Source organism: Pistacia vera, unplaced genomic scaffold (genome assembly GCF_008641045.1).
Source record: "Pistacia vera cultivar Batoury unplaced genomic scaffold, PisVer_v2 Contig487, whole genome shotgun sequence".
In the NCBI taxonomy this organism is placed as follows: domain Eukaryota; kingdom Viridiplantae; phylum Streptophyta; class Magnoliopsida; order Sapindales; family Anacardiaceae; genus Pistacia; species Pistacia vera.
The window spans coordinates 614,001-640,132 of NW_022196320.1; the positions used below are offsets into that span (position 1 = coordinate 614,001).

The window sequence follows — 26,132 nt, forward strand, 5'->3', positions numbered from 1 at the left end:
TCTGAGCTAGCTCAGCATTTCACAAGTGCGTTTCGTTGGTGTCAAAATCACGCATCAACAAATATAAAGTTAATTTTCATTTTTCTTTTGTTTGAACAATCATGTAACATACTTTAAATGATTGGATACACTAAATAAATCACTAGACATTTACATGTATAGAATCATAGTCAAGAAGAAATAATATGTCATAAATGGATGAACACACATACGTATCAATTGTAATCAATGTTCTGAAACCCAGATCGGACCGGGCAATCGAACCGGTCTGACCGGGTTTCGCTCACATTTCCGGTTTGAAAAGAGTAAAAAACCAGGATTTTGCTTCAAACTGTTTCAAACCGTGGTTGGACCGCCTCATTGTAGCAAACCGACAGTCCAACCGGTATGACAAGGAAATTCGGTCCACACCCAATCCGGTTTAATCATATGAAATAAAATAAAAAAGTAAAAAGTAAAAAGTAAAAACCCCAAAGTCAAAGTGCCCCCAAATTTTTTAAGATGAAAAATAGAAAATTTTCAATTTGCTTTTGCGTTAAGCTGCTACTGAGCTGTGTCTGCCACTTTTTTTTTCTCCTTTTTCATTTTGGTTTGCTACTTTGCCTGTTTGCCATTCGCGATCTGCACTCTCTCCAGTCCAGTCCTCCTCCTCCTGTCCTCCATTCGCGATCTCGGATCTCCTTCAAGCTTCAGCTTCAGCGGTTCAGCCTTCAAGTCTTTAGCCTTCAAGTCTTCACTCTTCAAGTCTTCGGTCTGCTACTCTGCTTCAGTGCTTCTTCCTTGCCGTGGCTGGTCTGCTGCAAGTCTTCATTCTTCAACTTCAAGTCTTCAATGGTTCAACCTCTTCAATCATCACCGTCGCCATCTAAAAGTCTGCTTCTTGCTTGCCGTTACTGGTCTGCCGGATTAGTCACTTCAATTCAGATTTCAGCCGTTGGTGGATTTATATTTGATATTACTTTGTAATACCTTTAATGATGTTTGAACTTTGAACTTTGAAACTTTAGAGTTTACTTTAGAGTTTAGACTTGAGGATTGAATTTGTAAACATAACTTTGATGGTTTTATTATTATTGTAGGGTTGGATTGATGGTTTTTAAATTTTAGTTAGATGAAATCATGAAAAACCCGGATTTTTTTTCCTTTTTTTCGTTTTTCCTGACGTTATCGGTCGGACCGGTCCACCTGTTCGAGTCCGAAACTGGCCATTTGGCCAAGTCGACTCTCGGTCCGGTTTTCAGAATATTGATTGTAATACAAATTCTTTCGATTTGACAAAATTTAATTATTTATTTATAAATCCGTTAAACATTACACAGCAATGTATGAAACCTAGAGGATGGAATCATCACCAAATTAATTAAATTGTGAAAAGCCTTACAAATCAGAAACATCTGCTGCAACTTTGAATATCAAACAGAATTACTGAGAGGAGAAATCTAAAGTTTGGCTAGTTGTCTAACATTAATGGGATAAACTTCATCTCTATTATAAGAACCAAAAGCCTTTTTAGCTATTTGAATATTCACAGCTTCTGTTGGATGCAACCCATCAAAGAAAACATGAATGTTCCTTTCTGCACACACTCGTCCTCCTCTTTTGCACAGAATTCCATTTCCTCCTTCATTTACAGATAGAACTTGACAGCAAGCTTTCCTTGTGTCATTAAATCCTGTAAAAACATTATTACAATCAATCAACTTCCTGTTCGATTAATGACGTAATTATATATGTTATCAATCTTTCTTGCGTACGTCTGTACTTTTTAATCTTACCATTGGAAACAGGATCTCCGATAATATCCGTGATAATCTTGTATGAGTTAACAAAAACAAGAGTAGAACCAGGCATTTGTGGCCGGATAAAATCAACTGTTAATCTCAACCGAGAATTGAAGAGGTGAGCCGCTTGATTCAAAACCTGTATGCAGCCGTCTTGACCCGTTGGCTGAGATGCCCTAGCCACAGGATTGCACCCAAGTGGATTTACTGACATTAACACAAATTTTCGGCCTCCTAAACTGTACAATTTCTGTATCAAACACAAGAAATGAATTCAAAAAAAAAAAAAAAAAAAAAGAAATGTCAAATTTGCTACTACATATACATAAGATAGGTAACGATATCAAGACAAAAATTAAACGTAAAATATAAATAATACTTATATAATATGAATAAAATTTACATGTCATATATGTAATAAGTGTTATTCATATTATATAGAAATAAAAAATTCCGTACAACAGATATATATGCAATCAACCAATCATAGAATATTACATTAGCACGTGTATATAACATAAACGTGACCTATAATTAGTTGATTGTAAATAAATCCATTGTATATAAGTTTTTTCCTTTCACGTTACTACATATTATACAGATAATTGATACTGTATCGGGGTAATATTAATTAATTACCCTATATCGACCATCAGATTTCTCCTATGGCCAAACAGTCAGAGATCATCAGAGAAATCTAATGGTTGGTACAGAATAGCTTACCCTCCAATACTGCATAATAACCTTGTTTATACATGCTAAATTTCACCATATAAAAAGACTTGGCTCATGTAACTTAGTTATTTACCTCCTTTATATTGCAGTGAACTACTAGTGAGTACTGTTATGATTAGTTATTACCTTCGATTAATATGATAATTGTAAAAATAAATCATGCAGCAAAGTGATTGGTAGTAAATTGGTTAGTTAGATAACCTCAAGAGGTTGGTCTGGTGGTCAAGGAGATTTACTCTCTTCTTTTAATTTTTGGATTCAAACCTTGGAGTCACCTACCACCTAATATTGTGGCTTATTTGATTCTTTAAGTCTGTAAGGTATTCAATAGAACTAAAAATTAGTTAAGGTGTGTGCAAGTTGGCCAAACACCCCAATTATCAAAAAAAAAAAAAAAAAAAAAAAGAGTTGGATTAGGGTCAGATTAATAGAATACCATACTTTGAGTTGCTGAGACAGTGAGTTGATAAGATTGTCAGTGAAGGCTTCAACACTGACATTGGCGTTGGCCTGTGTCAGGAAGTAGTTGAATGAGTAATCGTTCCCTCCACTTCCCACAACAAACAAGTAATTGTGTAGTAAATCCGTGCTCCTGCAATCCACGTGAGTTTTTAATTCTGGCAATGTCACCTCGTCAAAGTTCCTGATTTGTTCATTCAGACTCACTACATTGCCCTGAAAAGTCCGTGATATTATTAAGTTACCTGTTACCACTTAACCTAAATATTTCAACTATTAAATAAACATGAACATTATCGATATTTAAGTCTCCAACTTCCTTCTCAGAAAATAGGAATGTGAGCATGGGCATAAAGCATTTTTTTCATGTTCAACACCACTAGTAAAATTATATACACTGATGCCAAACCTGACACCGGGACTAGGCGTCGGTGTACTTGCCAATACGCCAACGTCATGAAGCTGTCGGCATACGAATCTATACCCCAAAGTCGTTGGGGCAACCATATTCCTCCGACGCAGGCAAAACATTGATTTCAGAAACTCGAGTTTAAGATCTTCAATATTTTAAATGATAACTGATAAAGCACGTAATCTGAAGTAGATCTCTTTCTTAAAGTGGTGCAGAAGCTGGGCAGTGACTAGCCATTGTCACTAGACAACAGCTGGACTTGATTGGATGTTTATAACCGCAGATAATAAGAGAAAAAAAGAAAAACAGTAAAATAATGAATTAATGATTATGTGATATAGACCGTGAGTCCCCTTACAAAGATCCATGTATTTGATTCTAATTTAATGTGGACCGGCTAGATTTGATGTGCTTATTTAACTACAGTTGGGGATACATAAAATGATGAGTTTTAATGTTTCCTTACCGCAATTGAGCCAGTATCATTTAATATACCAGAGCCACCAGAAGCATAGTTGACACCATGAACAATTGTTCTTCCTCCCTTAGTTGAAGGGTCATAAAAAACTGGAATCAAAGAAGGAAGCTGAAGCTCCTCACCGAGAAGATCAATCACATTCATCCCATTCGTGAATCGACCGGAAGGTCCACCGGGGAAGTCGACGCCATATGGTGAGTAGTTCGCTTTAGCAAGTGTGAGGAGGAAATTGTTGTTGCCATTGTCAACCAAAGAGCTCCCAAACACAAACATCCCTTTGATTTGGGAGCCATATGTGGACCAGCAATAAACATTGCATGGAAAGAAAATGGCTAAGAGAGGGAAGCACAAAAGGAGAAATTTTGTGGGAATTTTTTCTGTCATTTTTTTGGAAAGATTGAGCTTAGTTGTAGTTTGGGAAGAAATGTTTGGCTGCATTTATAGGGAGAAGATTTTTGTGTAATGGCTATCTCTCTTCCGCACTAACTTCGGACAGAAGATTTTAATGTATTAAGTGTCAACTACAGTCAAATCTCTGTATAGTAATACTCTATATAGGAATAAACTCCACATAGTTATAAAAAATTCTAATCCCAATTTGGAATAGTTTTAAATAAGAAAAAACTCTACATTGTAATAAGTTATAATTTTTCTTATTCCCACTTTAAGGAAAGTTGCCTCTACATAATAATAATTATCTGTATATTACAAAAAAATATATGTTATATAAAATTAAAAGGTTTAAAATGAAATAAAATATTTCTTTAAAATTGTTTGGGACAATGATTTATGTTTTAGAATTGTTATCACATCTTTTACCTTACGAATACGTAATAGCTCATTAGCATGGATACTTTCTTGTTGAAGCCAAAATATTTTTAGTTTTTCAAGCATGTTTAGAGCTTCATAGCACAAGACTTTTTGTATTTCCGTACTATTATCCTTGGGATTATTTTTTTTTTTTTTCTAATTGCAACAATGATTTCTCCTTTGGTTAAAGTATACACAATTTGTTGCTCATTTCGATAATCGAAGAATATATTAATATCCATTAGATTAGTGTAATCAATTTGTCGAATCTGATCACTCAATTCTACAATGACTCTTTTATTCTCCTCGTCCACTTTATTTGTAACTTACAATTCATTGACATAAGTGGTGCTTATTTTGCAGCCCTTAAAACCATTGACAATTGTCTGTGACTTCACATCAATTGATCATGCATAAACTGTATTTACAGTTCCATCAATGACACTTATTTTTGCTGGTTCTAAGAAACGATCTTTTAGCTGTTTCAAAAGTAGGCAATTGAAACGTTGTATTGAAATTCTAATATTACTAAAATATGAATTGAAATCCTAATACTATACTACTAAAACATAAATTATAAAATAAGAAATCAAAACTATAATTTTTGTAACTATACCTTCATTAAGTTATAACTTCTTTATAGTAATAAAATTAGTTAGTCTGAATATTATGACTATAGAGAGGTTTTAGATATATTAAATAAATGTAGGGATATTGTTATACTGTCATCATTTATTTTATCTTGATTTATTTTTTATATTATGTTCGACTTCTTCATTTATTATTGTTAGGTTTTAATATTTATTAGGATAGAATGTTGAAGTGTTAATGTTGAAATGACGTCTTGCTAACGTCATTTCTTGTGTCACGCGACAACTAATTAATGAGCCAATCTCGCTATCGATAATACGAGTTTTCTTAATTGAATTTTCCTTTCTTTAGAAAGGAAAGTGTTAAAGAAGAGAGATTTTTGGGATTGTTACTTTTCCCAACTCTTTTTTTAAGTTTTCTTACCAAGCGCATATAAAAATAATTTTTTTTTTTTTTTTGTGTAACACTATTCAAGTTAGTTTACACACACCATAATTAGTCTTTAAAACCTTAAAATTAACGGTAAGATAAATTTTTAGTGACTATCCATTATTAGTAGTTATGAGGATTTAAATTTTAAATCTTTTGAATAATACACCTAAGAGTCTAAAGCAAACCGTCATAGTTTAAAAAAATTGTATTATGTCGATTGAATAATTAATCTTGGCTTAAGTGGGCTAGTATATAGACGCCTCAAATCAGCTAAACACAATCACTCGCAGAGCTATACATATAGCTACTTAGCTAGCATTGTTAGTAAGTGTCTTGTGATCAAATTGCCAATTAATAATGTGGTCATCAACCTTCAAACATTAAATTGGGTAGCTCTCTATTAGCTTAAGCTTTAAATTTAATTAGGAGAATGAGCTCATCGGCTTAATATCGGGCTTTCTGCTATCTTTCAACTATAAATTTAAGCTACCCTTTTACCTAATTACAAAATTAAGCTTTTAGCTACAGGTGTAATTAATTAATTAGCATCATTTTCCCAACAATTAATTAAATCTTCCGAACTCTTTCATATGAAGTCTCTGCGAGATTTCTAGGGTCGATATCATGCCTAATTAATCTATCATATTTAAATAGCCGAAATTTCTTTAAACAATAGGTAACCCATTTGTATTTTGTGATATAATTCCGACAATTGGTTATATAAAAACGTAATTTTACATATTACAATTATTATATTTATATCGTATAAAGTATATATATAGTAACAAACCCCCAGAGATTCTTCCATCATTCAATATTATAACTTTATATTGTTTTATGAATAGACAGTATGGTCACCGAAACTAACATTTATTATAGAACTTCACATGTTTGGAATTATATTGAACAGATTAAAGAAACATGCAGATAAAGTAACCTAAATGCAATCCAATCTGATCACCATTTCCATCCATGCTTTGGACCAATAAGAGTTGTATTTCGGTTTCTTTTCTTGTGTTCTGCAGCTGGAGGTACCATCAAGGAAGAAGCTGCCAATTGATCCCCATAACATTGGCAACTGTGCTTGAGTTATGAGAAGAGCTGTAGGTATCGTCATTTATGAAGATATTAAGGAGTGCTTTTAAGTTTTAACTGTCAACTGAATGGGCACCCACATGCTGCAGCTCCGCGAATCACTCTGGCTGTTTGTTTGTTGCCTTCCAGTTAAAATTTTGACTTAAAAGAGACTCAGCCTTCAATAAATTTCTCGCCAAAAATGTAGCACATACATTAATGCATGTCTTGGTTTTGTGGAGAAAGGAACAGGTAATTTACTATTATTAAGGGCGAAATTTTGTACTACGAATACGATAGAATTGACTGGTTAAGGGGGTGTTTGTCTAAGCTTATGAAAATTTGCTTATAAGCAACAAGTGCTTATAAGTTAATTTTAGCTTATAAGCATTTAAAATTTTAAGCAATTACGTGTTTGATTAAAATACTTATAAGTGACTGATAAATAGTTGACGTGTTTGGTAAAATGTAGCTTATAAGTACATTTTATTATAAAATGACTAAAAAGGGTTCTGTATTATTTTATCAAATAATAAACTATATTAACTTAATTTTTTACTATAATATTATCAAAATAAATGAGTAATATCCCAAGTTTTTAGATTCTTTATACCAAATAAACTAATGAACAAATATAATGAATTATAATTATATTCAAAAAAATAAAATTTCAATCAAAATATTCGATTCATGTCTCAATTGAATCATATTAATCCATTCAAATTACATATGAGAATAACTATATGGTACAAATTTCAGTTGCAATCAAATCACGCATAGCCATCCAATAAGCAGTATTTTCACCATTGGTAAAATAATCATCATTGGTAAAAGCATTATCTCCATCCGACGAGGGTGCTCCTTCTCCATCTAATGAAGACATATATGTTTCATTCTCAGCTACTTGAAAAGCCATGTCTGGTGTGTTCTTTTTTCTAATGTAGTTGTGGATTGCCATAGTCGCAAGCACAATATCTCGTTGTGTGTCAATATGGAAGGTAGGCATATCTCTCAAAATAGACCAACGTGCTTTCCACACACCAAAAGTTCGTTCAACAATATTTCTGCACGACGAATGTAGATAATTGAATTTTTCTTTCTTTCCAGTTGGTGCACGTAATTGCCTTGTTCGAGCACGTCGAAAATCTTCCAAGTGATATCTTACATTTTCTCCTTTGTATGGACTCATATATCCCCACGTATGGGGATACCCAGCATCTACCAAATAATATTTGTTGCCCGTTGGATGGGGAAATCCTAACTCTTCTCTGCGGAGTGCCTCAGAAAATTGTTTTAAATTTCTTATACTCTTTATTCACCTACAATGTTATTAATTTAGAAAATTAGTAACATTTCAAACAATTAATATCAATTAAAAGTAAACATACATAAAAAAAAAAAGTTGTAACTACCTTTATTTTATCATTCCACCATTCGTCATCAGCAATAATTGTTTTTCTCACATCATCCCAACCTAAACCTGTCTCCCCTCGCATCAATTGCTTGAAAAGAGTCCAATCTTTTTTCATGGCATCCCAATGATTTCTCATCTGTTTTCTATTATAATTAATACCAGTCCTTTCATTGAATGCCTTGATCAAATTGTTCCATCCAAAAGAAGATAAATGACAATTTGGTCGATTTCCTTTTCTAATTTCTTCTTCGCAAAGTTCAATAAAATTAAGGTGGAGCATGTCATCCCATTTCGCTGATACTTGAGATTGTGTTACTTTTGTTGTACTTTTATCCATCTAGAATTTTAGACTGAAAGAATATTGAATCAAATGTTGAATCAAATATCAAGAAAAAATGGTCCCAATTGGATTGTTTCTAGTGGACATGCCCACACTTGATCATAAAACTATATCAATCCATGTTCAACAGCATAACAGAAAATAATAAATCAAATTCATCAAAAATTCAAAACTTTGAAGAATAAATAACAACAAAATCACAAAATTTCAACACTTAAAAAGCATAATTTCAGCTCAATTAAACTCTAAAACCTTCACTTCAACGTGCAAGTCAAAATCAAGCAAATGGGTTATTGATAGAGACAACAGATGAAGAAAATAGGCAAAATACTAATAAGGAACAGGGGACTACTGCTCAAAATATTATATTATTTGTAATAGAGTATAAGCATTACTTATAGAGACAACAGATGAAGAAAATAGGCGAAATAGTAATAAGGAACAGGGGACTACTACTCTTTCTTGTCAAATATTGCGGCTTTAATCACATGATTCATTGACTGTACCATTATAGGCCCACAAAGCTTGAGGAATTGGGTGCTGCAGGAAGCAAATTACTTAATGGGTATCAGCAAGGACTTGGTGCGTTCATTATACATTAATACTCTTTTTCTTCTTATTTTATGTATTCCGTGATAGAATTTCTTCGACGACCTCCTATTGACAAAACATCTAAGCTGAGAATACTGTTAAACGCTTAAAGCTAATGAAACCCAGAGAGTTCAACGTCCAACTCAAAATCAAGCAAATAGCGCATATCAAGCCACAGCAAAAATCACACAAGGGAACAGAGACAGCAATATATTAAATTAAACAAAAAGCTCTAAACCCTAAATTCCACCATTAAACTAGAAAATTGCAAGAACAAAATCTCAAATTTAAAAAAAAAAAAATTATTTACCTTGATGAAGAGAGAGCAGTGAACCCTAAACCCTTTGTGGAAGGAGATTTTTGCTTCACAGAATACAAACAAATAGTAATATGACCTATTTCAAATATAAAAACAAGGGTATACTATGGAATTTTAAAATTAAATAAGGATAAGATGGTAATATACTTGGTCAAACTAGCTTATAAGCAGAGTGCTTATAAGCCAAAAAAAAAAAAGTACCTCCCCCCCAACTTATTTTTTTTGGCTTATAAGCTCGACTTATAAGCTCAAAAAAGTTATAAACAAACGGGTCAGCTAAAATTTAGAGCTTATAAGCAAGTTTGACCAGCTTATAAGCTTAGACAAACACCCCCTAAGATCGACTTAAAATGAGCTGACGTGATCATGATATTGAATTATTTAACCTAGTTGATGCTTCGGTTTTGAGTCCCTTTTAACTAATAAACTCAATTAATGACGCGTTTAATTGACTGTATCATGTTCTTAATTCATTTAATCCGTATAATTATAATAATAATAATAAAACTAAATTAGACTCTACATAGCCTGAGGCTCACTGTTTAATTTCATCATATATATATAAAACAATAAGGATTTGGGAAAATAAGCCTTTAGCCTACTCCTTTAACTTTCATCGATTAAAATGGATTGTCAAATGATAATACATAAATATAATTGATAAATGTCATTCTTTATTCTTTAACCATTAATTATTGTATTTGTCAGTAGACACTTCAATCAATTTAAGTGGAACGAAGGATTAATTATTGAGTAAACGGTTTTCCCCACTAAATAATGGCCTAATAGCATTTTCGAACAAGAACTTTCAAAATACAATTTTATTATCTAAACATTATATTCCGTTAATAATTTTCATTAAATACAATGATGTTCAATGTGAAGACGAAAATACCCCCACCAATGATCAACCCCAATCGCCAACCATCGCAAATGAAGGTTCGTGTGCCTCAGCCCAAATTCAAGCCAATTCTAACCGATTTCGGCACCAAAAATCGACATTGTCACCACCGTTGAACTCACGGGCAACTCGTTCCCCCCCCCCCCCCCCCCCCCGGCCTCTCAACATTCTCACCGCCACCCACAATCACTCCTCAATCGGTCCAGGCTGTTGGGGTAGCTTCACTCGAGCTTATGAGAAAATTTAGCTAACCGGCCATCCCAAGTTTTGATTTAAGAAAATGACCTTGAAACTGTTTTTCATTTTTTTTTAATTTAAAGAAGCTGACGTGGCACAGTTAGGATCCATTAAACATGTAAAATGGGTTAAAATAAAAAGATTAAAACATATAAGGACAAAATCATAATTAATGATAGTTTTTAAAATTTGAAATTTGAAAAAGAGCCCCACCCATTCACATCGCTTAATCGAAACCAATTAAGGCAAAAATCGATATCTTCAATACCTAAACGCATTCTGTGCAATTTCCGGCAATAACAGTCCACATTCCTGCAAATTTTCACACCCAAATTCAATCCTAAAGCTTCTTCCTTTCTTAAAACCATGGCTGACATTCACAATGAGGAGGAAAACCCAACGCCTCTTCGAATCATAGAGTTCGGCGGGTAGTTTAATGGTTGTTCCGGTGGATCCTTCGATCAGTGAAGGTGTTCCAACAGCGGAGACGATGACGGCGCAACAAGAGAGAGAACAGGAGCAAAACGTTTCTGAAGAGGAAGAGGAGGCCGGGCAGAATTCAGGTCAGGAAAAGGAGTCCGGCAAGAGTTCAGGCGAGGAGGAGGAGGCCGCAGAGGAAGAGGCCGCCAAAGAGGAGGAGGCCATCGAAGAAAAGGTATTTGTACTTGCCGAGACCTAAGATCGCTTAAGCGATCCTTTGTATCGCTTAAGCGATTGATGGCTTTTACTCTTGGTCGCTTAAGCTATTTAGGATTGCTTAAGAGTAAAAGCGATGAATCGCTTAAGCGATATAAACAATCGCTTAAGCGATATAAACGATCGCTTAAGCGATCTTAGATCTAGCAAATGTTGATTCTGCCTCGTACAAGATCTCTTAAGCGATCTATAATCTCTTAAGCGATCTGTAATCGCTTAAGCGACCAAGAGTAAAAGTTCGCTTTTACTCTTGGTCGCTTAAACGATCTCTTCCGAGGCAGAATCAAATCTGTCCAGATCTATAATCGCTTAAGCGATCCTTTGTATCGCTTAAGCGATTTGTCGAATCACTTAAGCAATATAAAAGATCGCTTAAGCGATCTTAGATCTAGGCAGATGTTGATTCTGCCTCGGAAGAGATCGCTTAAGCGATCTTAAATTGCTTAAGCGACCAAGAGTAAAATCTACGAATCGCTTAAGCTATCTTTTATATCGCTTAAGCGATTCGTCGCTTTTACTCTTAAGCGATCTTGTATGAGGCAGAATCATCTGCCCATTGCTTAAGTGATTCTTCCGGAGCCTATTTTGTTTATATTTGATTTGGTTTTATTTTTTTGCTGATACTTTGTTTATATCGATTGTGCAGATTTTCCAGAGCGTAAACTATAGAGAGTACAGATTGGAGTATGTAAGCGATACAGTACTGTACTTCCCTGTGAGGGTGACAATGAGGTCAAGTTGGGATTTGTTAACGAGAATAACGGGGATTTTAGGGATAGTGATGAATGGTGAAAGGAGACTCAAAGAGACCTGTTTCAGTCATTTTTGGGATATGGAGACAAAATGGAAAAAGACATTCTGGGGATCGGGAGTGCATTATATGTTGCTGCACTCAATAAAAAGCAACAAAAAGCACGAAATGTGGTTCGTAGTGGATGGAAAGCCATTACGTTTCAGGATGATGGAATATGCGTTGGTGACTGGCTTAAAATGTGAGGAATTGCCAGGTGAGGTTGAGCAAAAAAGAATAAAAGACAATACAGGAGCCAAAAGGTTGTCTAACAAGGTTTTGGTGGGGAACACGTCTATTAAGGCACAGGAATTAGAGGATAGGTTAAAAGATGGTGAGTTTAACGATTTAGAGATGTTCAAACTATGCTTGGTATTGTTCTTACATTCGATCCTAATGGCTGGTGACTCAACAAAAGCCATTGATATTGATTGGGTGAAGTTTGTAAGCAACTTAAACTTCTTTAATGCTTATCCGTGGGGACAGGTATCATTTAAGTGAACCATGGAGTCCCTACAAGCAAAAGACCTGGCGTTAAAGCACTCCCAATGGGCCGAGAAGAATAGAGCGGCCACGTACAATTTGTTTGGTTTCCCATGGGCAATGCAGGTAAATATTAATAGGTTTTTGTTATATATTTTTTTAATATATGTGTTTGAATTATGATATGGACTGTTTTTTTACAATGTAGGCTTGGATGTATGAGGCCATCCCTATCCTAGCTAAGGCATGGGGGAGGATTAAGGCTTCGGTTGTGCAACAGACGTTTCCTAGGATGTTGCGGTGGCATGACCAGAAGTGTATCCATTGGGATTATGAGCTAATAGAGATTGAAATTCAATCAGCTCGGGTAAGATTAAAGGATTGAGCTTTTGAATATGCACTTGCTTTAAAATGTCGCTTAAATCTAATTGATTTTGTTTCTTATTACAGGGGGTTGTCCGTCCCTTCCTCACCATACTGGGGGTAAAGCCCAACAACACTATGTCACATCTTTCCGAGCACTGAAGGATTAAAGGGATGAAGGGATAGACTGCCTGACTTGGGAGCTACAAGGGGTCACACATGTAAGGGCAGTTGCAGGGCCATTACTTGAGAATGTGGTTGATGCCGAGGAGGATGCAGCCGCAATCGGTGGGAGGGAGGAGGAGGGGAGGGAGGAAGAGGTTCATATGCCTGAGCAAACCGGTACAAGTACCGCTTTGTCGAGGCATCGGGGTCGGGAGAGTGAGGTGGTTGACCTCATAAACAGTTTGTTTGATAGTTTTATAATAGCTATTTATGGAAGGTTTGATAAGATGGAAGAGCAGTTGAAAATGGTGGAGGAGAAAGTGGATAAGGTGGTAGAGAAAGTTGTTAGGGTGGAGGAGGAAGTTAGTAGGGTGCAGGAGGAAGTTGGTGGAGTATTGAAGGCAGTTGAAGTGCAACCTGGGCTAAAAAGAGAGAGCCGAAAGAGCAGGTTTGTGAAATCGCCTTACACCATACTAACACATGGAATTAAAAGGAAAACAAAGAAACAAATTGAGGAAGAAGCCAAAATTGAGGGGGTTAAAGAGGTCGCTGGAGGAAGTGGGGCAGTTATAATAGAGGAGATTGAGGCGGGAGGCGAAGGAAGCGGGGACTTACAAATGGAGGAAGGGGGAGGAAACGGGCAAGCAAAAATGGAGTCCACTATCGATTTGTATAGGCCAATAGAGGAGGAAAAGAAAAAACCCTTCTATGCCTATTACAATGAATTCGGAAGTGATGCCCTTGTAAAGTGTAAGACCGGGGATTATTCTCGGGATTAGTTTGAAAAGATTTTGACGATGGGCAGCTGGCTTCACGACTCAGTGAGTTATTTTTACTTATTTTTCCTTATTTTTCCTTATGTTTTCCATGAGGTATTGTATACTTATCATGTTGTTTTTATTTGATACAGCACATCGATGAGGTATTGGCACTAATGAGGCTGCGACAAACCAGCAATGGTGATCTACTGTATCCCAATTGTGTCATCACCGATATGGCCTTTGGCCAAACGTTGGTATCGACATATTGCAATTTATTGAAAAAGGCCATTGGTACATTTGTAGCAAAAGGAGGCATGCGAAAAAGATCGGGCATAGAAGACTTGGACTGCATCCCTAATGATTTTAAGTTTGATGATAGGATGATGCAGTTTGTAATGGGGGACAAGCCCAAATATGGCCACAGTTGGGCAAATGTTAAAAGTGTCTACTACATCATCCTGGTCAAAGAAATGCACTGGATAGCAGTCGTCGCACTCTTAGAGGAAAGGTTGCTGAAGATCCTTGACTGCAACCCAACAATTTGTCAAGACAGGCAGTTGGAGGCCGAGTTGGAGCCATTGTTCGTGTTGTTCCTGCGGCTATTACGTGACAGCGGGATGTTTGAGCACCTTGGTGATGAAGCATTGACGGGAAAATGGCCACTCAAGCGCGTTCCCGTCCCAACAAATGAGTCAAGGTAAATTTTGTATAAAACTTACATATTACAATTGTTCTATAAGCTGATTCTAATGCTAATGTCATCTTCCTATTGCAGTGGTGATTGTGGGGCATATGCCCTGAAATTTATTCAGTTCGACATGACCAGTAACACGATGGACAGATTGAATGACGAAACAATGACCATCTTTCGGGAGCGCTGGGCTGTTGAGTGCTTCCATGGGGAAATGGATCTGTTTTGAGTGACCACAACCCAATCAAAAGGTTTGGAACTTGTACTTTGAATTTTGTAGTTTATGTGATATTGATGTTGATACTTGGGTTATGGTGCTGATGCTGCAGGTGTCATGCTTATACAGAGCTTTACCGAAATAGACGGACTCAGTGAACTTTTCAATCTTGCACTCCATAACTTGGGTTCGTGAAGAGAGAAAATTTTACTCCCTGGACATCCCGACTTTCCATTTAACAAATTGGCCCTGAAAAACTTTTTGTTTTTTTGTGTTTTATTTAGAAAAGCTGACGTGGCTGTAGGTGTGTCAGATAAATTTGCAGGTTGCTTGCAAACAATGAGAGGGAACTTCTCAAACTGCCTTAGGCTGTCAGATTAGGCTGCCGGGAAGGCATCTATAATCAAGGCTGGTGCCCTGGAGGAGGCATTTGCAATCAAGGCTGTTGGCAAGGCATGGTACCAAACAATGATCTCAGACAGTGATTATACTGAATTTGAAAACTTCTCAAAGTGGCAGCATCTGCAATCAAGGCTGCTGGCAAGGCATGGTACCAAAGACTGATCTCAGACAGTGATTATACTTAATTTCAAAACTTGTCAAAGTGGCTTAGGATTTATTCTGTTTTGGCACTATTATGAATGATTTTAAGTTTAAACTTTCAATTACATTGATGTCTCTTATATTTTGATCTGTGATGGATTCGATTGATATAAATGGCTTCATTTTGCTGCTTATTCTTTTTGGATTTGGGAGGAAAATGAGTGAGGTCGCTTAAGCGATCCCAAATCGCTTAAACCCCAAACACTTTCCAGAAATGATCGCTTAAGTGATCCCAAATCGCTTCAGTGACCAAGAGTCTTTTACCAAAATCGCTTAAGCGATACATAGGATCGCTTAAGCGATCATAAATCTGGGCAGATATACATACTGCCTCAGACAAGATCACTTAAGCGATCTCAAATATGATCGCCAGATCTGTTCGTTGCGAGCAGAGTTTGTTGCGACTAGGTAAAAGCGATCTCAAATCTCAGCATCTGGCCCAGAGTTGATTATGGCCAGATCTGTTCGTTTCGACCAGATATAGTAGGACTACAACTAGATCTGTTCATTGCTAGCAGATCTGTTCGTTGCGAGCAGAGTTCATTGCGACCAGGTAAAAGCGATCAAAGTGGTCATTTGTTGCTGTCGGTGGTAGCCAAAATCTGGGAAGTTGGGTGGTGAGGGTGTTTTTGTTAATTTTTAAACTTTTTTAGGGGGTATTAATGAAATTAATTCACTTAATAGGTCTAAAATTAATTAAAAAAATACTAAAATTTCCTAAATAATTAAACAAAGAAAAATTTTGGGAATAGGATTTGTAATATTTATAGAAATGTTCAACCAAACGCACCCTTTATGTTATAAACAAAGAAGAACAACATATGTTTAGCATTGATGTAATGGTTACTACACCTGATATGTTTCATACTGACGTCAAAGAACTATATGTTTAATATTAATAGAATGACGATCACGGTCTACTAAACGAATCGTAAACCCTATATGTTTAGCATTGACGTAATGGTTACTACACCTGATATATTTCATACTGACGTCAAAGAACTATATGTTTAATATTAATATAATGACGACCACGGTCCACTGAACGAATCGTAAACCCTACATGTTTAGCATTGACGATGGTTCTACACCTTATAGTTTCATACTAACGTCAAAGAACTATATGTTTAATATTAATAAGGACGATCACGGTCCACTGAACGAATCGTAAGCCCTATATGTTTAGCATTGACGTAATGGTTACTACACCTGATATGTTTCATACTGACGTCAAAAAACATATGTTTAAGAGTTCGAGCAATAATTCAGTTTAATAGTCAAAGGAACTTTGTTTACACATGGTCACTTAGCGATCGAGATATCTGTACGATGCTTTTCTTTTTAACTTGGTCGATTAAGCGATCGTAATATCGCTTAAGTGATCATGTTATTGGCGGAATCGAATGCATGATCGCTTAACATCAATGATATCGCTTAAGCGATTCTTCCTTTTCACATGGTCTATAAGCGATCGTTGATATCGCTTAAGCGATATCTATGAATGGCAGAATCAATGTAAAGACAAGAATCGTTTAGCGATTAGAGTTCTTGTCTTTTTCACATGGTCTATTAAGTGATCGTAGTATCGCTTAAGCGATATCTGTGAATGCGAATCTAAATCTGCCCAGGTGCTGATCGCTTAAGCGATCCGTGATATCGCTTAGATTCTTGGCTTTTTCACATGGTCGATTAAGCTATCTCTGTGAATGCAGATCCAAATCTGCCCAGGTGCATGATCGCTTAAGCGATCCGCGATATCGCTTAAGCGATTCTTGGCTTTTTCACATGGTCGATTAAGCGATCGTTGATATCGCTTAAGCGATATCTGTAATGGCAGAGTCAAATCTGCCCAGGTGCATACGCTTAAGCAATCCGCGATATCGCTTAAGTGATTCTGGGCTTTTTCACATTGTCGATTACGATCGTTGGTATCGCTTAAGCGATATTTGTGAATGATAGAATCAAATCTGCCCAGGTGCATGATCGCTTAAGCAGTCCAATATCGCTTAAACGTCCTATATGATAACCCTGTCGCTTAAGCAATACACTTAGTCGCTTAAGCGATCATGGTATATATACTTTTTCTATCTTTTCTCCTGAATTTTGACAAACTCATACCAACGCAATTAATTCCATACTTTCTCCTTAATTTGACAACCTAATACCAAACTAGAATCACCAACAAATATTTAGGCCATGTAACAAGAATACAAAATATAAGAATGATTTATTAAATGAAACATCAATTATTAGGCCATGTAAGAAGAATATTAATATAAACATCAATAATTTAAAATATTTAAAACATCAACGGTTGGCCTTGGAAACCCTTGAATTCTCATTCTTTAACCTAATTTTCTGGATCGTATGTGATTGCTTTTGAACTGCTTCTCTTGTGGCCATTTACTTGCAAATTGAGCACTTATCATCTTCCGGGGAACCTCAAAGGCTGATGGAATACGCTTAACTCTTTTTCTCCCATTTGCTGTCTTCTTGATGGCGGTGGATGTAATGTCGCCATATCTGGCAGCACTACCCACTGCTGTTCTAGAGGCACCAGATTATCGTTCCTGAATAAGCTCATGCAGTGATCTGCATATTATAGAGGGGTTCAAAGTTCCATGTAAATTCTTGACCAAAATCCGGCTTCCATTGGTGTTTCAGTGCTGCTAGTGCTTGAGGACAAGTGAATGTTGAATGTCAAACACTTTACAGTTACAAGTTTTTCTAACAAGGTTAACTAGAGCTCCGGACCATAGCCGCACAGTGAACTCTTGAGCATTAAGAGGATAGGCAAACAATGCTTTGACAGTTCCATACATTCCGCAATAATTTTTCAGCTGACGGAACAAGGGTTAGTAAAATTATCTGACTCCGTACGATACTCATGAACCCCCGTGACAATGTCCTTTGGATTGCATCAAAAAATGTAACTATTGGAAACTCTCTTTCTATTCACACTTCGATTTATGGCTCGGCTATGTTCGTGGTCATGAACCATCCCTTCTCCAGGAAAGGAAGCTCTAGTCTATCACTCGAAACCAACATCATGCTCAAGATACTTAGCAACTCTATCATCCTTGATTCGGATTTGCAAGTGCTCCTCGACTCTCAACCTGATAAGCTTTTGTTGTCATGTAGTATGTCTGAAGGAGGCCACACACTTAAACATTTGTTTTTGTTCTCACCAAGGTGCCTCATCAGAATCCGTGATGTGCTTGACGGTAAATAGTGGCAATCCCCTTTTTTATAGAGTTGTGCCTATCGGATATATGCATAACTCGTCAGTGTTAGGCACTATCGTACGTAATTGCTGAAAAAACCAAGTCCACGACTCGTCTTCTCAGAGTCAACCACCACACCGGCAACATGATATGTTTGATTCTCGTTATCCGTGCAATGGCTACCAACAATGTACCTCCATACTTTCCCGTCAGAAAGCACACTCAACAACCAACACCTTCTTTGTTTACAAAACCCCTTATAGCAGAACCGTAAGCAACAAAAAAATATTTAAACATCATATTCCTTTCCCACTTCAAAGTCGTCTTGCTACCTTGGTTTGCACCTCAAGCATATAACGGTACGCTTCTAATACTGCATACCGTGCCTGGCGTGCCCCTCACAAATCTTGTGCATGTTGTCCCCCTTTCTAGCATTTCCAATAACTAACACACATCCCAACTCTATGCGCACAAGTCTGATTGCTTTAGGAGATGGACCTTTCCCTTCAATGAATCGCTTTTGACAAATTGTCCAATAACATCAGCGACGCTTGTCGAGGCTCACCTGAAATATGTCCCAAACCACATGTGTGCTCACGGTATATGTGCTAAATAAATTTTTCCAACTCTGCAACCCTTCTACAATAAAGCCGCCCTTGCACTTTCGGTCAGGACATGCAACCGTCACAGCCAATGATTGATTTTTTGGTGATGAACTCAAAATTATCTCTCACGGCAACAAGTTTTAGCTTCCTCACCACTTCCTCTTTGTTGTCAAATAAATACCCTATGCGCAACTCTGATCCATCCGTAAAAAATATGAGCTGATTTACTACTACCTCCAATTGCCCCCCCTAAACCTGCATAAACAACCAAGTGTTCTCTTCCTCACAATCTATGCCTCTGCATAATCTATATTTAAGAATTTCTACATCTGTGGGAACATGTTGGGGTCCTCCTCCTCACATTTTCATTCTGCCCCCCATCACCAACCTCTTCTACAGTCTCCTTCTCACCGCCTAATTCACCCGTCTACTCTTGATTTTTCAACTAACAAATCATGGCCTCGTAGTTCAAATTAAACCAGCCAAATCTCCACCTACTCTCGTTATCACCCCATTTGCCAACCCAACAGTTTTTCTACAAAAGAAACCCTTAAAATTGGCCTCGAACTATTATCGCACATCAATCTATATAACTTCACACTTTCATCCGACTTTAATATAGCAGGAGGTACCTTATAATGTTCAGGAAATCTGCTTAAAACATACTTCACAATATCACTACGCGAGCAACTCAAATTACTCTTCTAATTATATCATCAATCAACTCATCAAAACTAACCTCTGTGCCACAGCAATTGGTATAACTTTTGCTCTTCCAATCCACTTCCACATACTTTCTTCCTCCACCCACTCACCAAAATTCACCACCCAAAACAACTGTCCCGGTGTGATAATAGCCAACTACATGTAATGCAAGAAATAAATATTCTTAAATTTGTTTACTGGGTTCAAATATTTTAAAAAGAATCTGCACAGTCGCTTTATGGTCTGCTGTATCGCTTAAGCGACATGGTAATTTATATTGGATTGCTTAAGCAATCGAGTAAATAACCATGATCACTTAAGTGATCTTATCCATTTACTGATTGCTTAAGCGATATGCTCCTATACACCAGACTTTTACCAGTCGCTTAAGAGATCTTATGCCACATACCTGATCGCTTAAGCGATCCATCGTACCCAGAACACATTTTCAGTTACTCCACCTACAATCGATCCATCATACCCAAACAAATTTTCTACAAATCCACTCCTTTCGACTTGCATTACTCAAACCCAACCCAACAACCTAAACAACTAAATCAAAATCATAACCCAATGTTTCCATTATTAATCTTTGTACTAATATAAAATGTGAAGAGGATACACATACTTACACGAAATGCAGGAAAGAAGGAGGGGGATCTTGGGCGGAGAAGATGTTAATGGTGGAGGAACAAGAAGTGTTAATGGCGAGGACAAGACAATATAGAGGAATGAGGAAGAGAGATGTAGAGGAAGGAGGAAGAAGAAGACGCAGACGAAGAAGAAGATGTAGAAAACTAAGAAGAAACAACAACCAAGGTGGAGATGCGCTAATGGCGGGAGGAAGAAGAAGATGTTTGGGTTTGTTTGCAAGAATTTCAGGTTTTTGGGAATATAGTATACTTTTAAAAGATTACATAATACTTCTTTAATCCTAATTAAGCACTAATCAAGTTTAATTACCCTTAATCAATAATATGGCTATTTAGTTAAAACTTTAAAACTTGATAGCCTTTTAATTAAATTCAAACTTCAGATGTTGTTTTAATAAACTGCCCCCGAGCTTATCCTTGAACAGTTTGTGTGCAAGTTGGAAATCAGTGGTCGTGAGGGCAGTGGGAATTGGCCAGTGACCAGAAAACACAATCACACCAACAACAATACTACTATAGTGATTAATTCCAACAATAACCTTCAACCAAGCCCAAAATCATCAACAAATCATCATTCAAGTAAAAAAACAAACCCTAGGGAAAGAGGCTTCAATTGGCGATGATAGGGAAGCAATCGGGATTAGGAAACTTAGGGGTTTTGATGAGAGAACAACGTTGAGTCGAATGGTGGGGTGGGGGGATGATTTTCAGTGGAAAGGGTGGGCGGAAAAAGGTTAGGCCACCCGTGCGTGATTTCCTCGTGCGATTACCCTAGTTGTTCGTTAGAGTTTTGGTTTATTCGAGTTTGTTGTTTGAAGTTTTGGTTGATTTGGATTTGTTGTTTGGACTACGAAATAGCCCTGACCACCATCCTCTACCACCGACAACCTCTCAACAAATCAGAATTTTAAATTGGCCCTCATGCCCTTATTTATAATGGACTTTTGACTATCCTACCCTTCTTTACAATGAAATTTACTAACATAACTATATTTTGGGTAATAAAGTTATATTTTGAAAGTTCTTGGCGAGATAGTGTCGTTAGGCTATTATTTCGGTCGGAAAAAGTGGTTTACTCTTAATTATTTCATCAAACTTTAAGGGGTGTGCATGGTATTAGCCCTATGAACTCTTATGAAATTCTTAGAATTTATAATCAACCAGTATATTTTTATCAAAAAAACAACCCTCTAAGGTGGCTTTATATAGTTTTAGGACAATTTTTTTTTTTTTTTTTTAAATATGTTTAGAAGGGTCTTTAGTAAGTTCCGAGAGTTTTCGCTTACCGTAAAATTTGAAAATCTCTTATATTTCAATATAATTGCAATTCTAATAAAAAAAAATAGCAAGAAAAAGGATAAAAAATGAATAAGTGTGTGCATGCGTGCGTAAGCGACAGAATTCATGTATACAATATTTTAGAAAAGTATAACTTTAAGCATCAAAAGATGATAACTATAAATTAGTGCCAAGTATTGGAGACAAATAATTAAGTAGAAAAGTTTATTTAAATTCTATTTACTTTGACTTATTTATTGGCCAAAAGAGCTTATTTAAATTTATAAGTGCTTTTGAAATTTTTTAGAGCTTATTTAGTTTGGTTGCATCTCAAAAGTGCTTGTGAAATTTTGAATAAGTTGTTATTATTATTATTATTATTATTATTATTATTATTATTATTATTATTGGTAATCCGGGTGTTTGGACTAGCTTGCAAGCACCTCAATTAACCCCTGGAATCCATTAAATGCTCTACAAGACCAAAGGACTAGGCAAACTACAATATTATTGTGGCAGGACCAGGTAACCCACAATATTATTATTGCGATAGATGACCTCAAGGTTTGAACTCAGAAACTCAATGAAGGAAACAAACTTCTTTGATCGTTAGACCAATGTAACACCTGCTCTCTACTACTATTCAGATAATGCATACTATGCAAATTATAGACATACATAGCGTATGGAAGATAGTGGGCTCAAATTTTTCTTTACTCATAAAATATAATTTTCTACATATACAAAGTACTCTATATTAAAAACTTTCTACTTAATACAAAATATCATAACTGGTGGACAGTAGTGCCAATACTCTCTGCTTCTCGACGTCCATCCGACCGTTGCTCCTAATTCCTGCAAAACAAGGAAGAACAGTGGGGTGAGCACAACAATGCTCAGTAAGTAAATCCTCTACTACCTGTCACCACAACTCACTCTTTGGTTCTTTCCTTACTCTACCGTTCTTCTATTTCTAATTCTCACTGTTTTTCTCTTTCTTACTAATACTTTTATTCTCCTTTAACCCTGTTCTGCTCCTTTTTCTTTCTTTCTCTCTGTTCTTTTTCTCTTATTCTTACTCACCATGAAGGACAATCATGGTTCTCTCTTATTCTCATCATACTCACCATGAAGGAAAATCATGGTTCTCACTTGTGCTCATTATACTTTCACAAACCATGGAAGAAATCATGGTACATGCATGTATGAGATGTATATGCAATTAAGGCAAAAGAACTGCATGTTTCTTTCTTCTACTCTCTATTCTTACTAGCTCAAAGCCTCTCATTCTTTCTCATACTCTCTCTCTCTATCTCATTCTTTCTCAAGCTTTCTCATTCTCTCTACTATCTCATTCTCATTTCTCATAATTCATTTCTACTAACTCGCTCTTTGAATGTCACGGCCCCATCTTATCGGAGGCACGGCCGGGACTTCTCCTGCCCTACGTGACTTCTACTGATTCTCTTTCTGTCTCTCTTTCTCATAACTCTTTTCTGTTAACTTCCTGCTGTAGGTCACGACCTCATCTTACCGGAGGCACGGCTGGGTACTCATCCCACTCTTCGTAACCCTACTCATTGTCTCTCTTTACTCTTTCTCATGTTTGCTCATTCTTCCTCACTTGCATGTCACGACCTCATCTTACCGGAGGCACGGCTGGGTGGAGATCACAAAGCACCAACCCACTCTTCGTGACTTCTACTCATTCTCTGCCGATCGGACTCGGTCATGCATGGATTCGGAACCCTTGGCCATGTGGTGTATTCTCTTTCTCTTATCTCTCGAATGTCACGGCCCCTTCTTACCGGAGGCACGGCTGGGGATCACAAAGCACCCACTCTCGTGACGGTCACGACCCCATCTTACCGGAGGCACGGCTGGGGATCACAAAGCACCCACTCTTGTGACTCTACTCATCACTCACCGGTTTCCCCATCGCACAACCTACTCTATTCTCTCTGTACACTTTCTCTCTTTTATTCGCTAGTGCTCAATCTCTCTTTCTCTTTACTATTAGGTGTTCTCATTCTCTTTACTCTTAGAGTTACTATTCTCAACATTCTCTACTCTTTCTCACTCAAACTATTACTCATAGTATAGCTTATACTCAAAATTCTCTACTCTTAAGCTAGTACTCATAGGTAGCTCATACTCAACATCTCTATCTTTCTCAATACTACTTTCTCAATCACAATTAATGCATATGGATGGTCATCTCATTAATGACTTTTGAAATGCCAAATGCAATATTGCTCAAAACGTCATTCTGCACAGGTCACACTAAAAAGGGCATAACTTGGTTATACACCTCGGATTACTACGGTTTTGGTCTCGTTTTAAAGCTTAGGAATAGGGCTACAACTTTATGTTTTGGTTCACCCAGTTCAGTCCGTAAATCCAAAAATTACTTAGAGTCACGGCTGTGACAGGGCAGTTTCACTTAGCATTTATCAACAACTATGTGCATACAAAACTCTCTTAACTACAACTCTCCTTCTCTTTTTACCATCCAAAATGGGAGGAAAACTCTCTCAATAGTCTATTCCTGCCAAGGAAAACACTCCCAAAATATTCATACAAAACTCCTCCAACTCAACTCAATTTCACTCTCTCATACACTAAAAACACTTTCATAATTTAAGCATATCCAACAACTATGACAAGCACACATCTCATCTCAATTTTTCAGTAAGTATAACATACTCATACATATATAAATCTCTCACTCAAAAGATTTCTCAAATCTCAACTTGGTTGGATTTACTTACCTTGTGCTTGAGTAGTCTCTCCTAAGTTCTCAACTTTGTTGGATTCCAATCTTCTCTTAACCCTAATCATAACTTCATAAGAATTCAACCTTTACACAAATAAATCATAGATAAAGAGCTGAATCCTTACCTTTTGATGCTTGAATCAAAACCCTATGAAAATCTACTCAGCCCTCAAATTCCTTGGAAGTGAATGAAAATTTGAGAGAAAAAGGAGGAGAGTGTGGGGGGTGGAATGAACGAAATAAGGGTTCAAACCCTTAACACATTAATTTAAACCACACTTCCCATTTTGCCCTTGCACTTTCGCTAAAATCCATCTATGTCCCTTAGTCATTACCATAATGCCCTCATTTTTATTGCATTCTCCATGAAATTCTTCTCTTTTCACTCCCCACAATTTCAACTAATTTTGATTGAAAAGACCATTTTACCCTTAATGCAAGTTTAAGGGATTTCTTCACATTTTTCTCAAAATAACTTCAACAAATTCACTAAGGGCCAACCACCAATATTAACAAATACAAGTCAATTGAGAATAAATCAATAAACATCAAGTAATGCAACAATAATTTAATTACGTACCTCAAGTGGGGCGTTACAACCAACCCCCCCCCCCCCCCCCCCCCCCCCCTTAAAAGAATTTCGTCCCCGAAATTCAAATGAACAACTTCGAGTAGCGGTTCTGCATACCTTGTTTTACCTCCCGTACTTTCACTAGAGGGAAATTCTTGTTTTGGAGCTCCTTGATCTCTCTGTCCAATATTTGAATTGGACGTCTCTCAAACTAGGATTCCCAATCTTCATACTCAATACTCAAAACATGGGAGGGATCACTTGTATACTTTCGAAGCATCGAAATATAAAAACACATTATATACTTTTGTCCATACTAGGGGGTAATGTCAAGCACCTTTCCACTCATTATAATATCTCAAATGGACTTCTACACCTCGGTGCTAACTTCCCTCTGCTATTAAACACGTTACCCGGTTATAGGGGGAAAAGTCTTAAAAATACTCTACACCCACTCTGAAATCCATAACTTTTCTCTTCAAATCTATCGGCTTTTCTATTTCGGTTGGGCTTGATTTATTCTATTTTTGATTCACTTTATCTCTTCGATCAATTCCTGAGTCATTTCTAGCCCAAGAACTGTATTTAATTCATCTTTCTTGCCCACACATCTCAGTACAACGGAGTTCAACATAGTCTACCGTACCAAGTCTCGTAAAGAGCCCTCTTATTTGTAGACTAGACTCCTAACGTGGCAATCCTTGCTAACATGATCTCAATCTTTATACTGTTGAACTAACTCTAACCATTTCTTCTGTCTCATACTCAACACCTCCTTGTAAGTAAGGAAATACTTTAAACTCTATGGTCGGTGAAGCTCTTACTCCAGGCACCATAAAGGTAATGTCTCCAAACTTTAGGGTAAAGACTACTATAAACTGAGCAAGACAATTAAGAAACACCTTGATGGTAACCCGACCTCCAATCACTCTTGGAAAATACTAGTGTACTCCTTAACTGGTCTAAAGATCATCCGT

At 36.8% G+C, this 26,132-nt stretch overlaps 2 protein-coding genes across 2 annotated transcripts; both read right to left on the reverse strand.

Annotated features, from left to right (window-relative positions):
* Positions 1-1,309: 1,309 nt before the first annotated feature.
* On the reverse strand, positions 1,310-4,249 carry LOC116104818 (GDSL esterase/lipase At4g16230-like). The gene is made up of 4 exons (XM_031391250.1): positions 3,854-4,249; positions 2,958-3,191; positions 1,776-2,031; positions 1,310-1,672 (listed from the first exon to the last, which is right to left on the reverse strand). Exons 1-4 carry the CDS (start codon positions 4,247-4,249, stop codon positions 1,440-1,442), a joined length of 1,119 nt encoding a protein of 372 aa, XP_031247110.1. The 3' UTR covers positions 1,310-1,439.
* A 3,262-nt stretch (positions 4,250-7,511) lies between these two features.
* LOC116104819 lies at positions 7,512-7,961 on the reverse strand. The gene has a single exon (XM_031391251.1). The coding sequence runs from the start codon at positions 7,959-7,961 to the stop codon at positions 7,512-7,514; it is 450 nt and encodes a 149-aa protein (XP_031247111.1).
* Positions 7,962-26,132: the final 18,171 nt, after the last annotated feature.

Excerpts from the sequence above, each read along its gene's own strand:
- LOC116104818 (XM_031391250.1), bottom strand. The coding sequence starts at position 4,249 with ATGACAGAAAAAATTCCCACAAAATTTCTCCTTTTGTGCTTCCCTCTC. Across the intron at positions 3,192-3,853 it reads ATGATACTGGCTCAATTGCG|GGCAATGTAGTGAGTCTGAA; the intron begins GTAAGGAAACAT and ends CGGACTTTTCAG. Across the intron at positions 1,673-1,775 it reads CGGAGATCCTGTTTCCAATG|GATTTAATGACACAAGGAAA; the intron begins GTAAGATTAAAA and ends ATGTTTTTACAG.
- LOC116104819 (XM_031391251.1), bottom strand. The coding sequence starts at position 7,961 with ATGAGTCCATACAAAGGAGAAAATGTAAGATATCACTTGGAAGATTTT.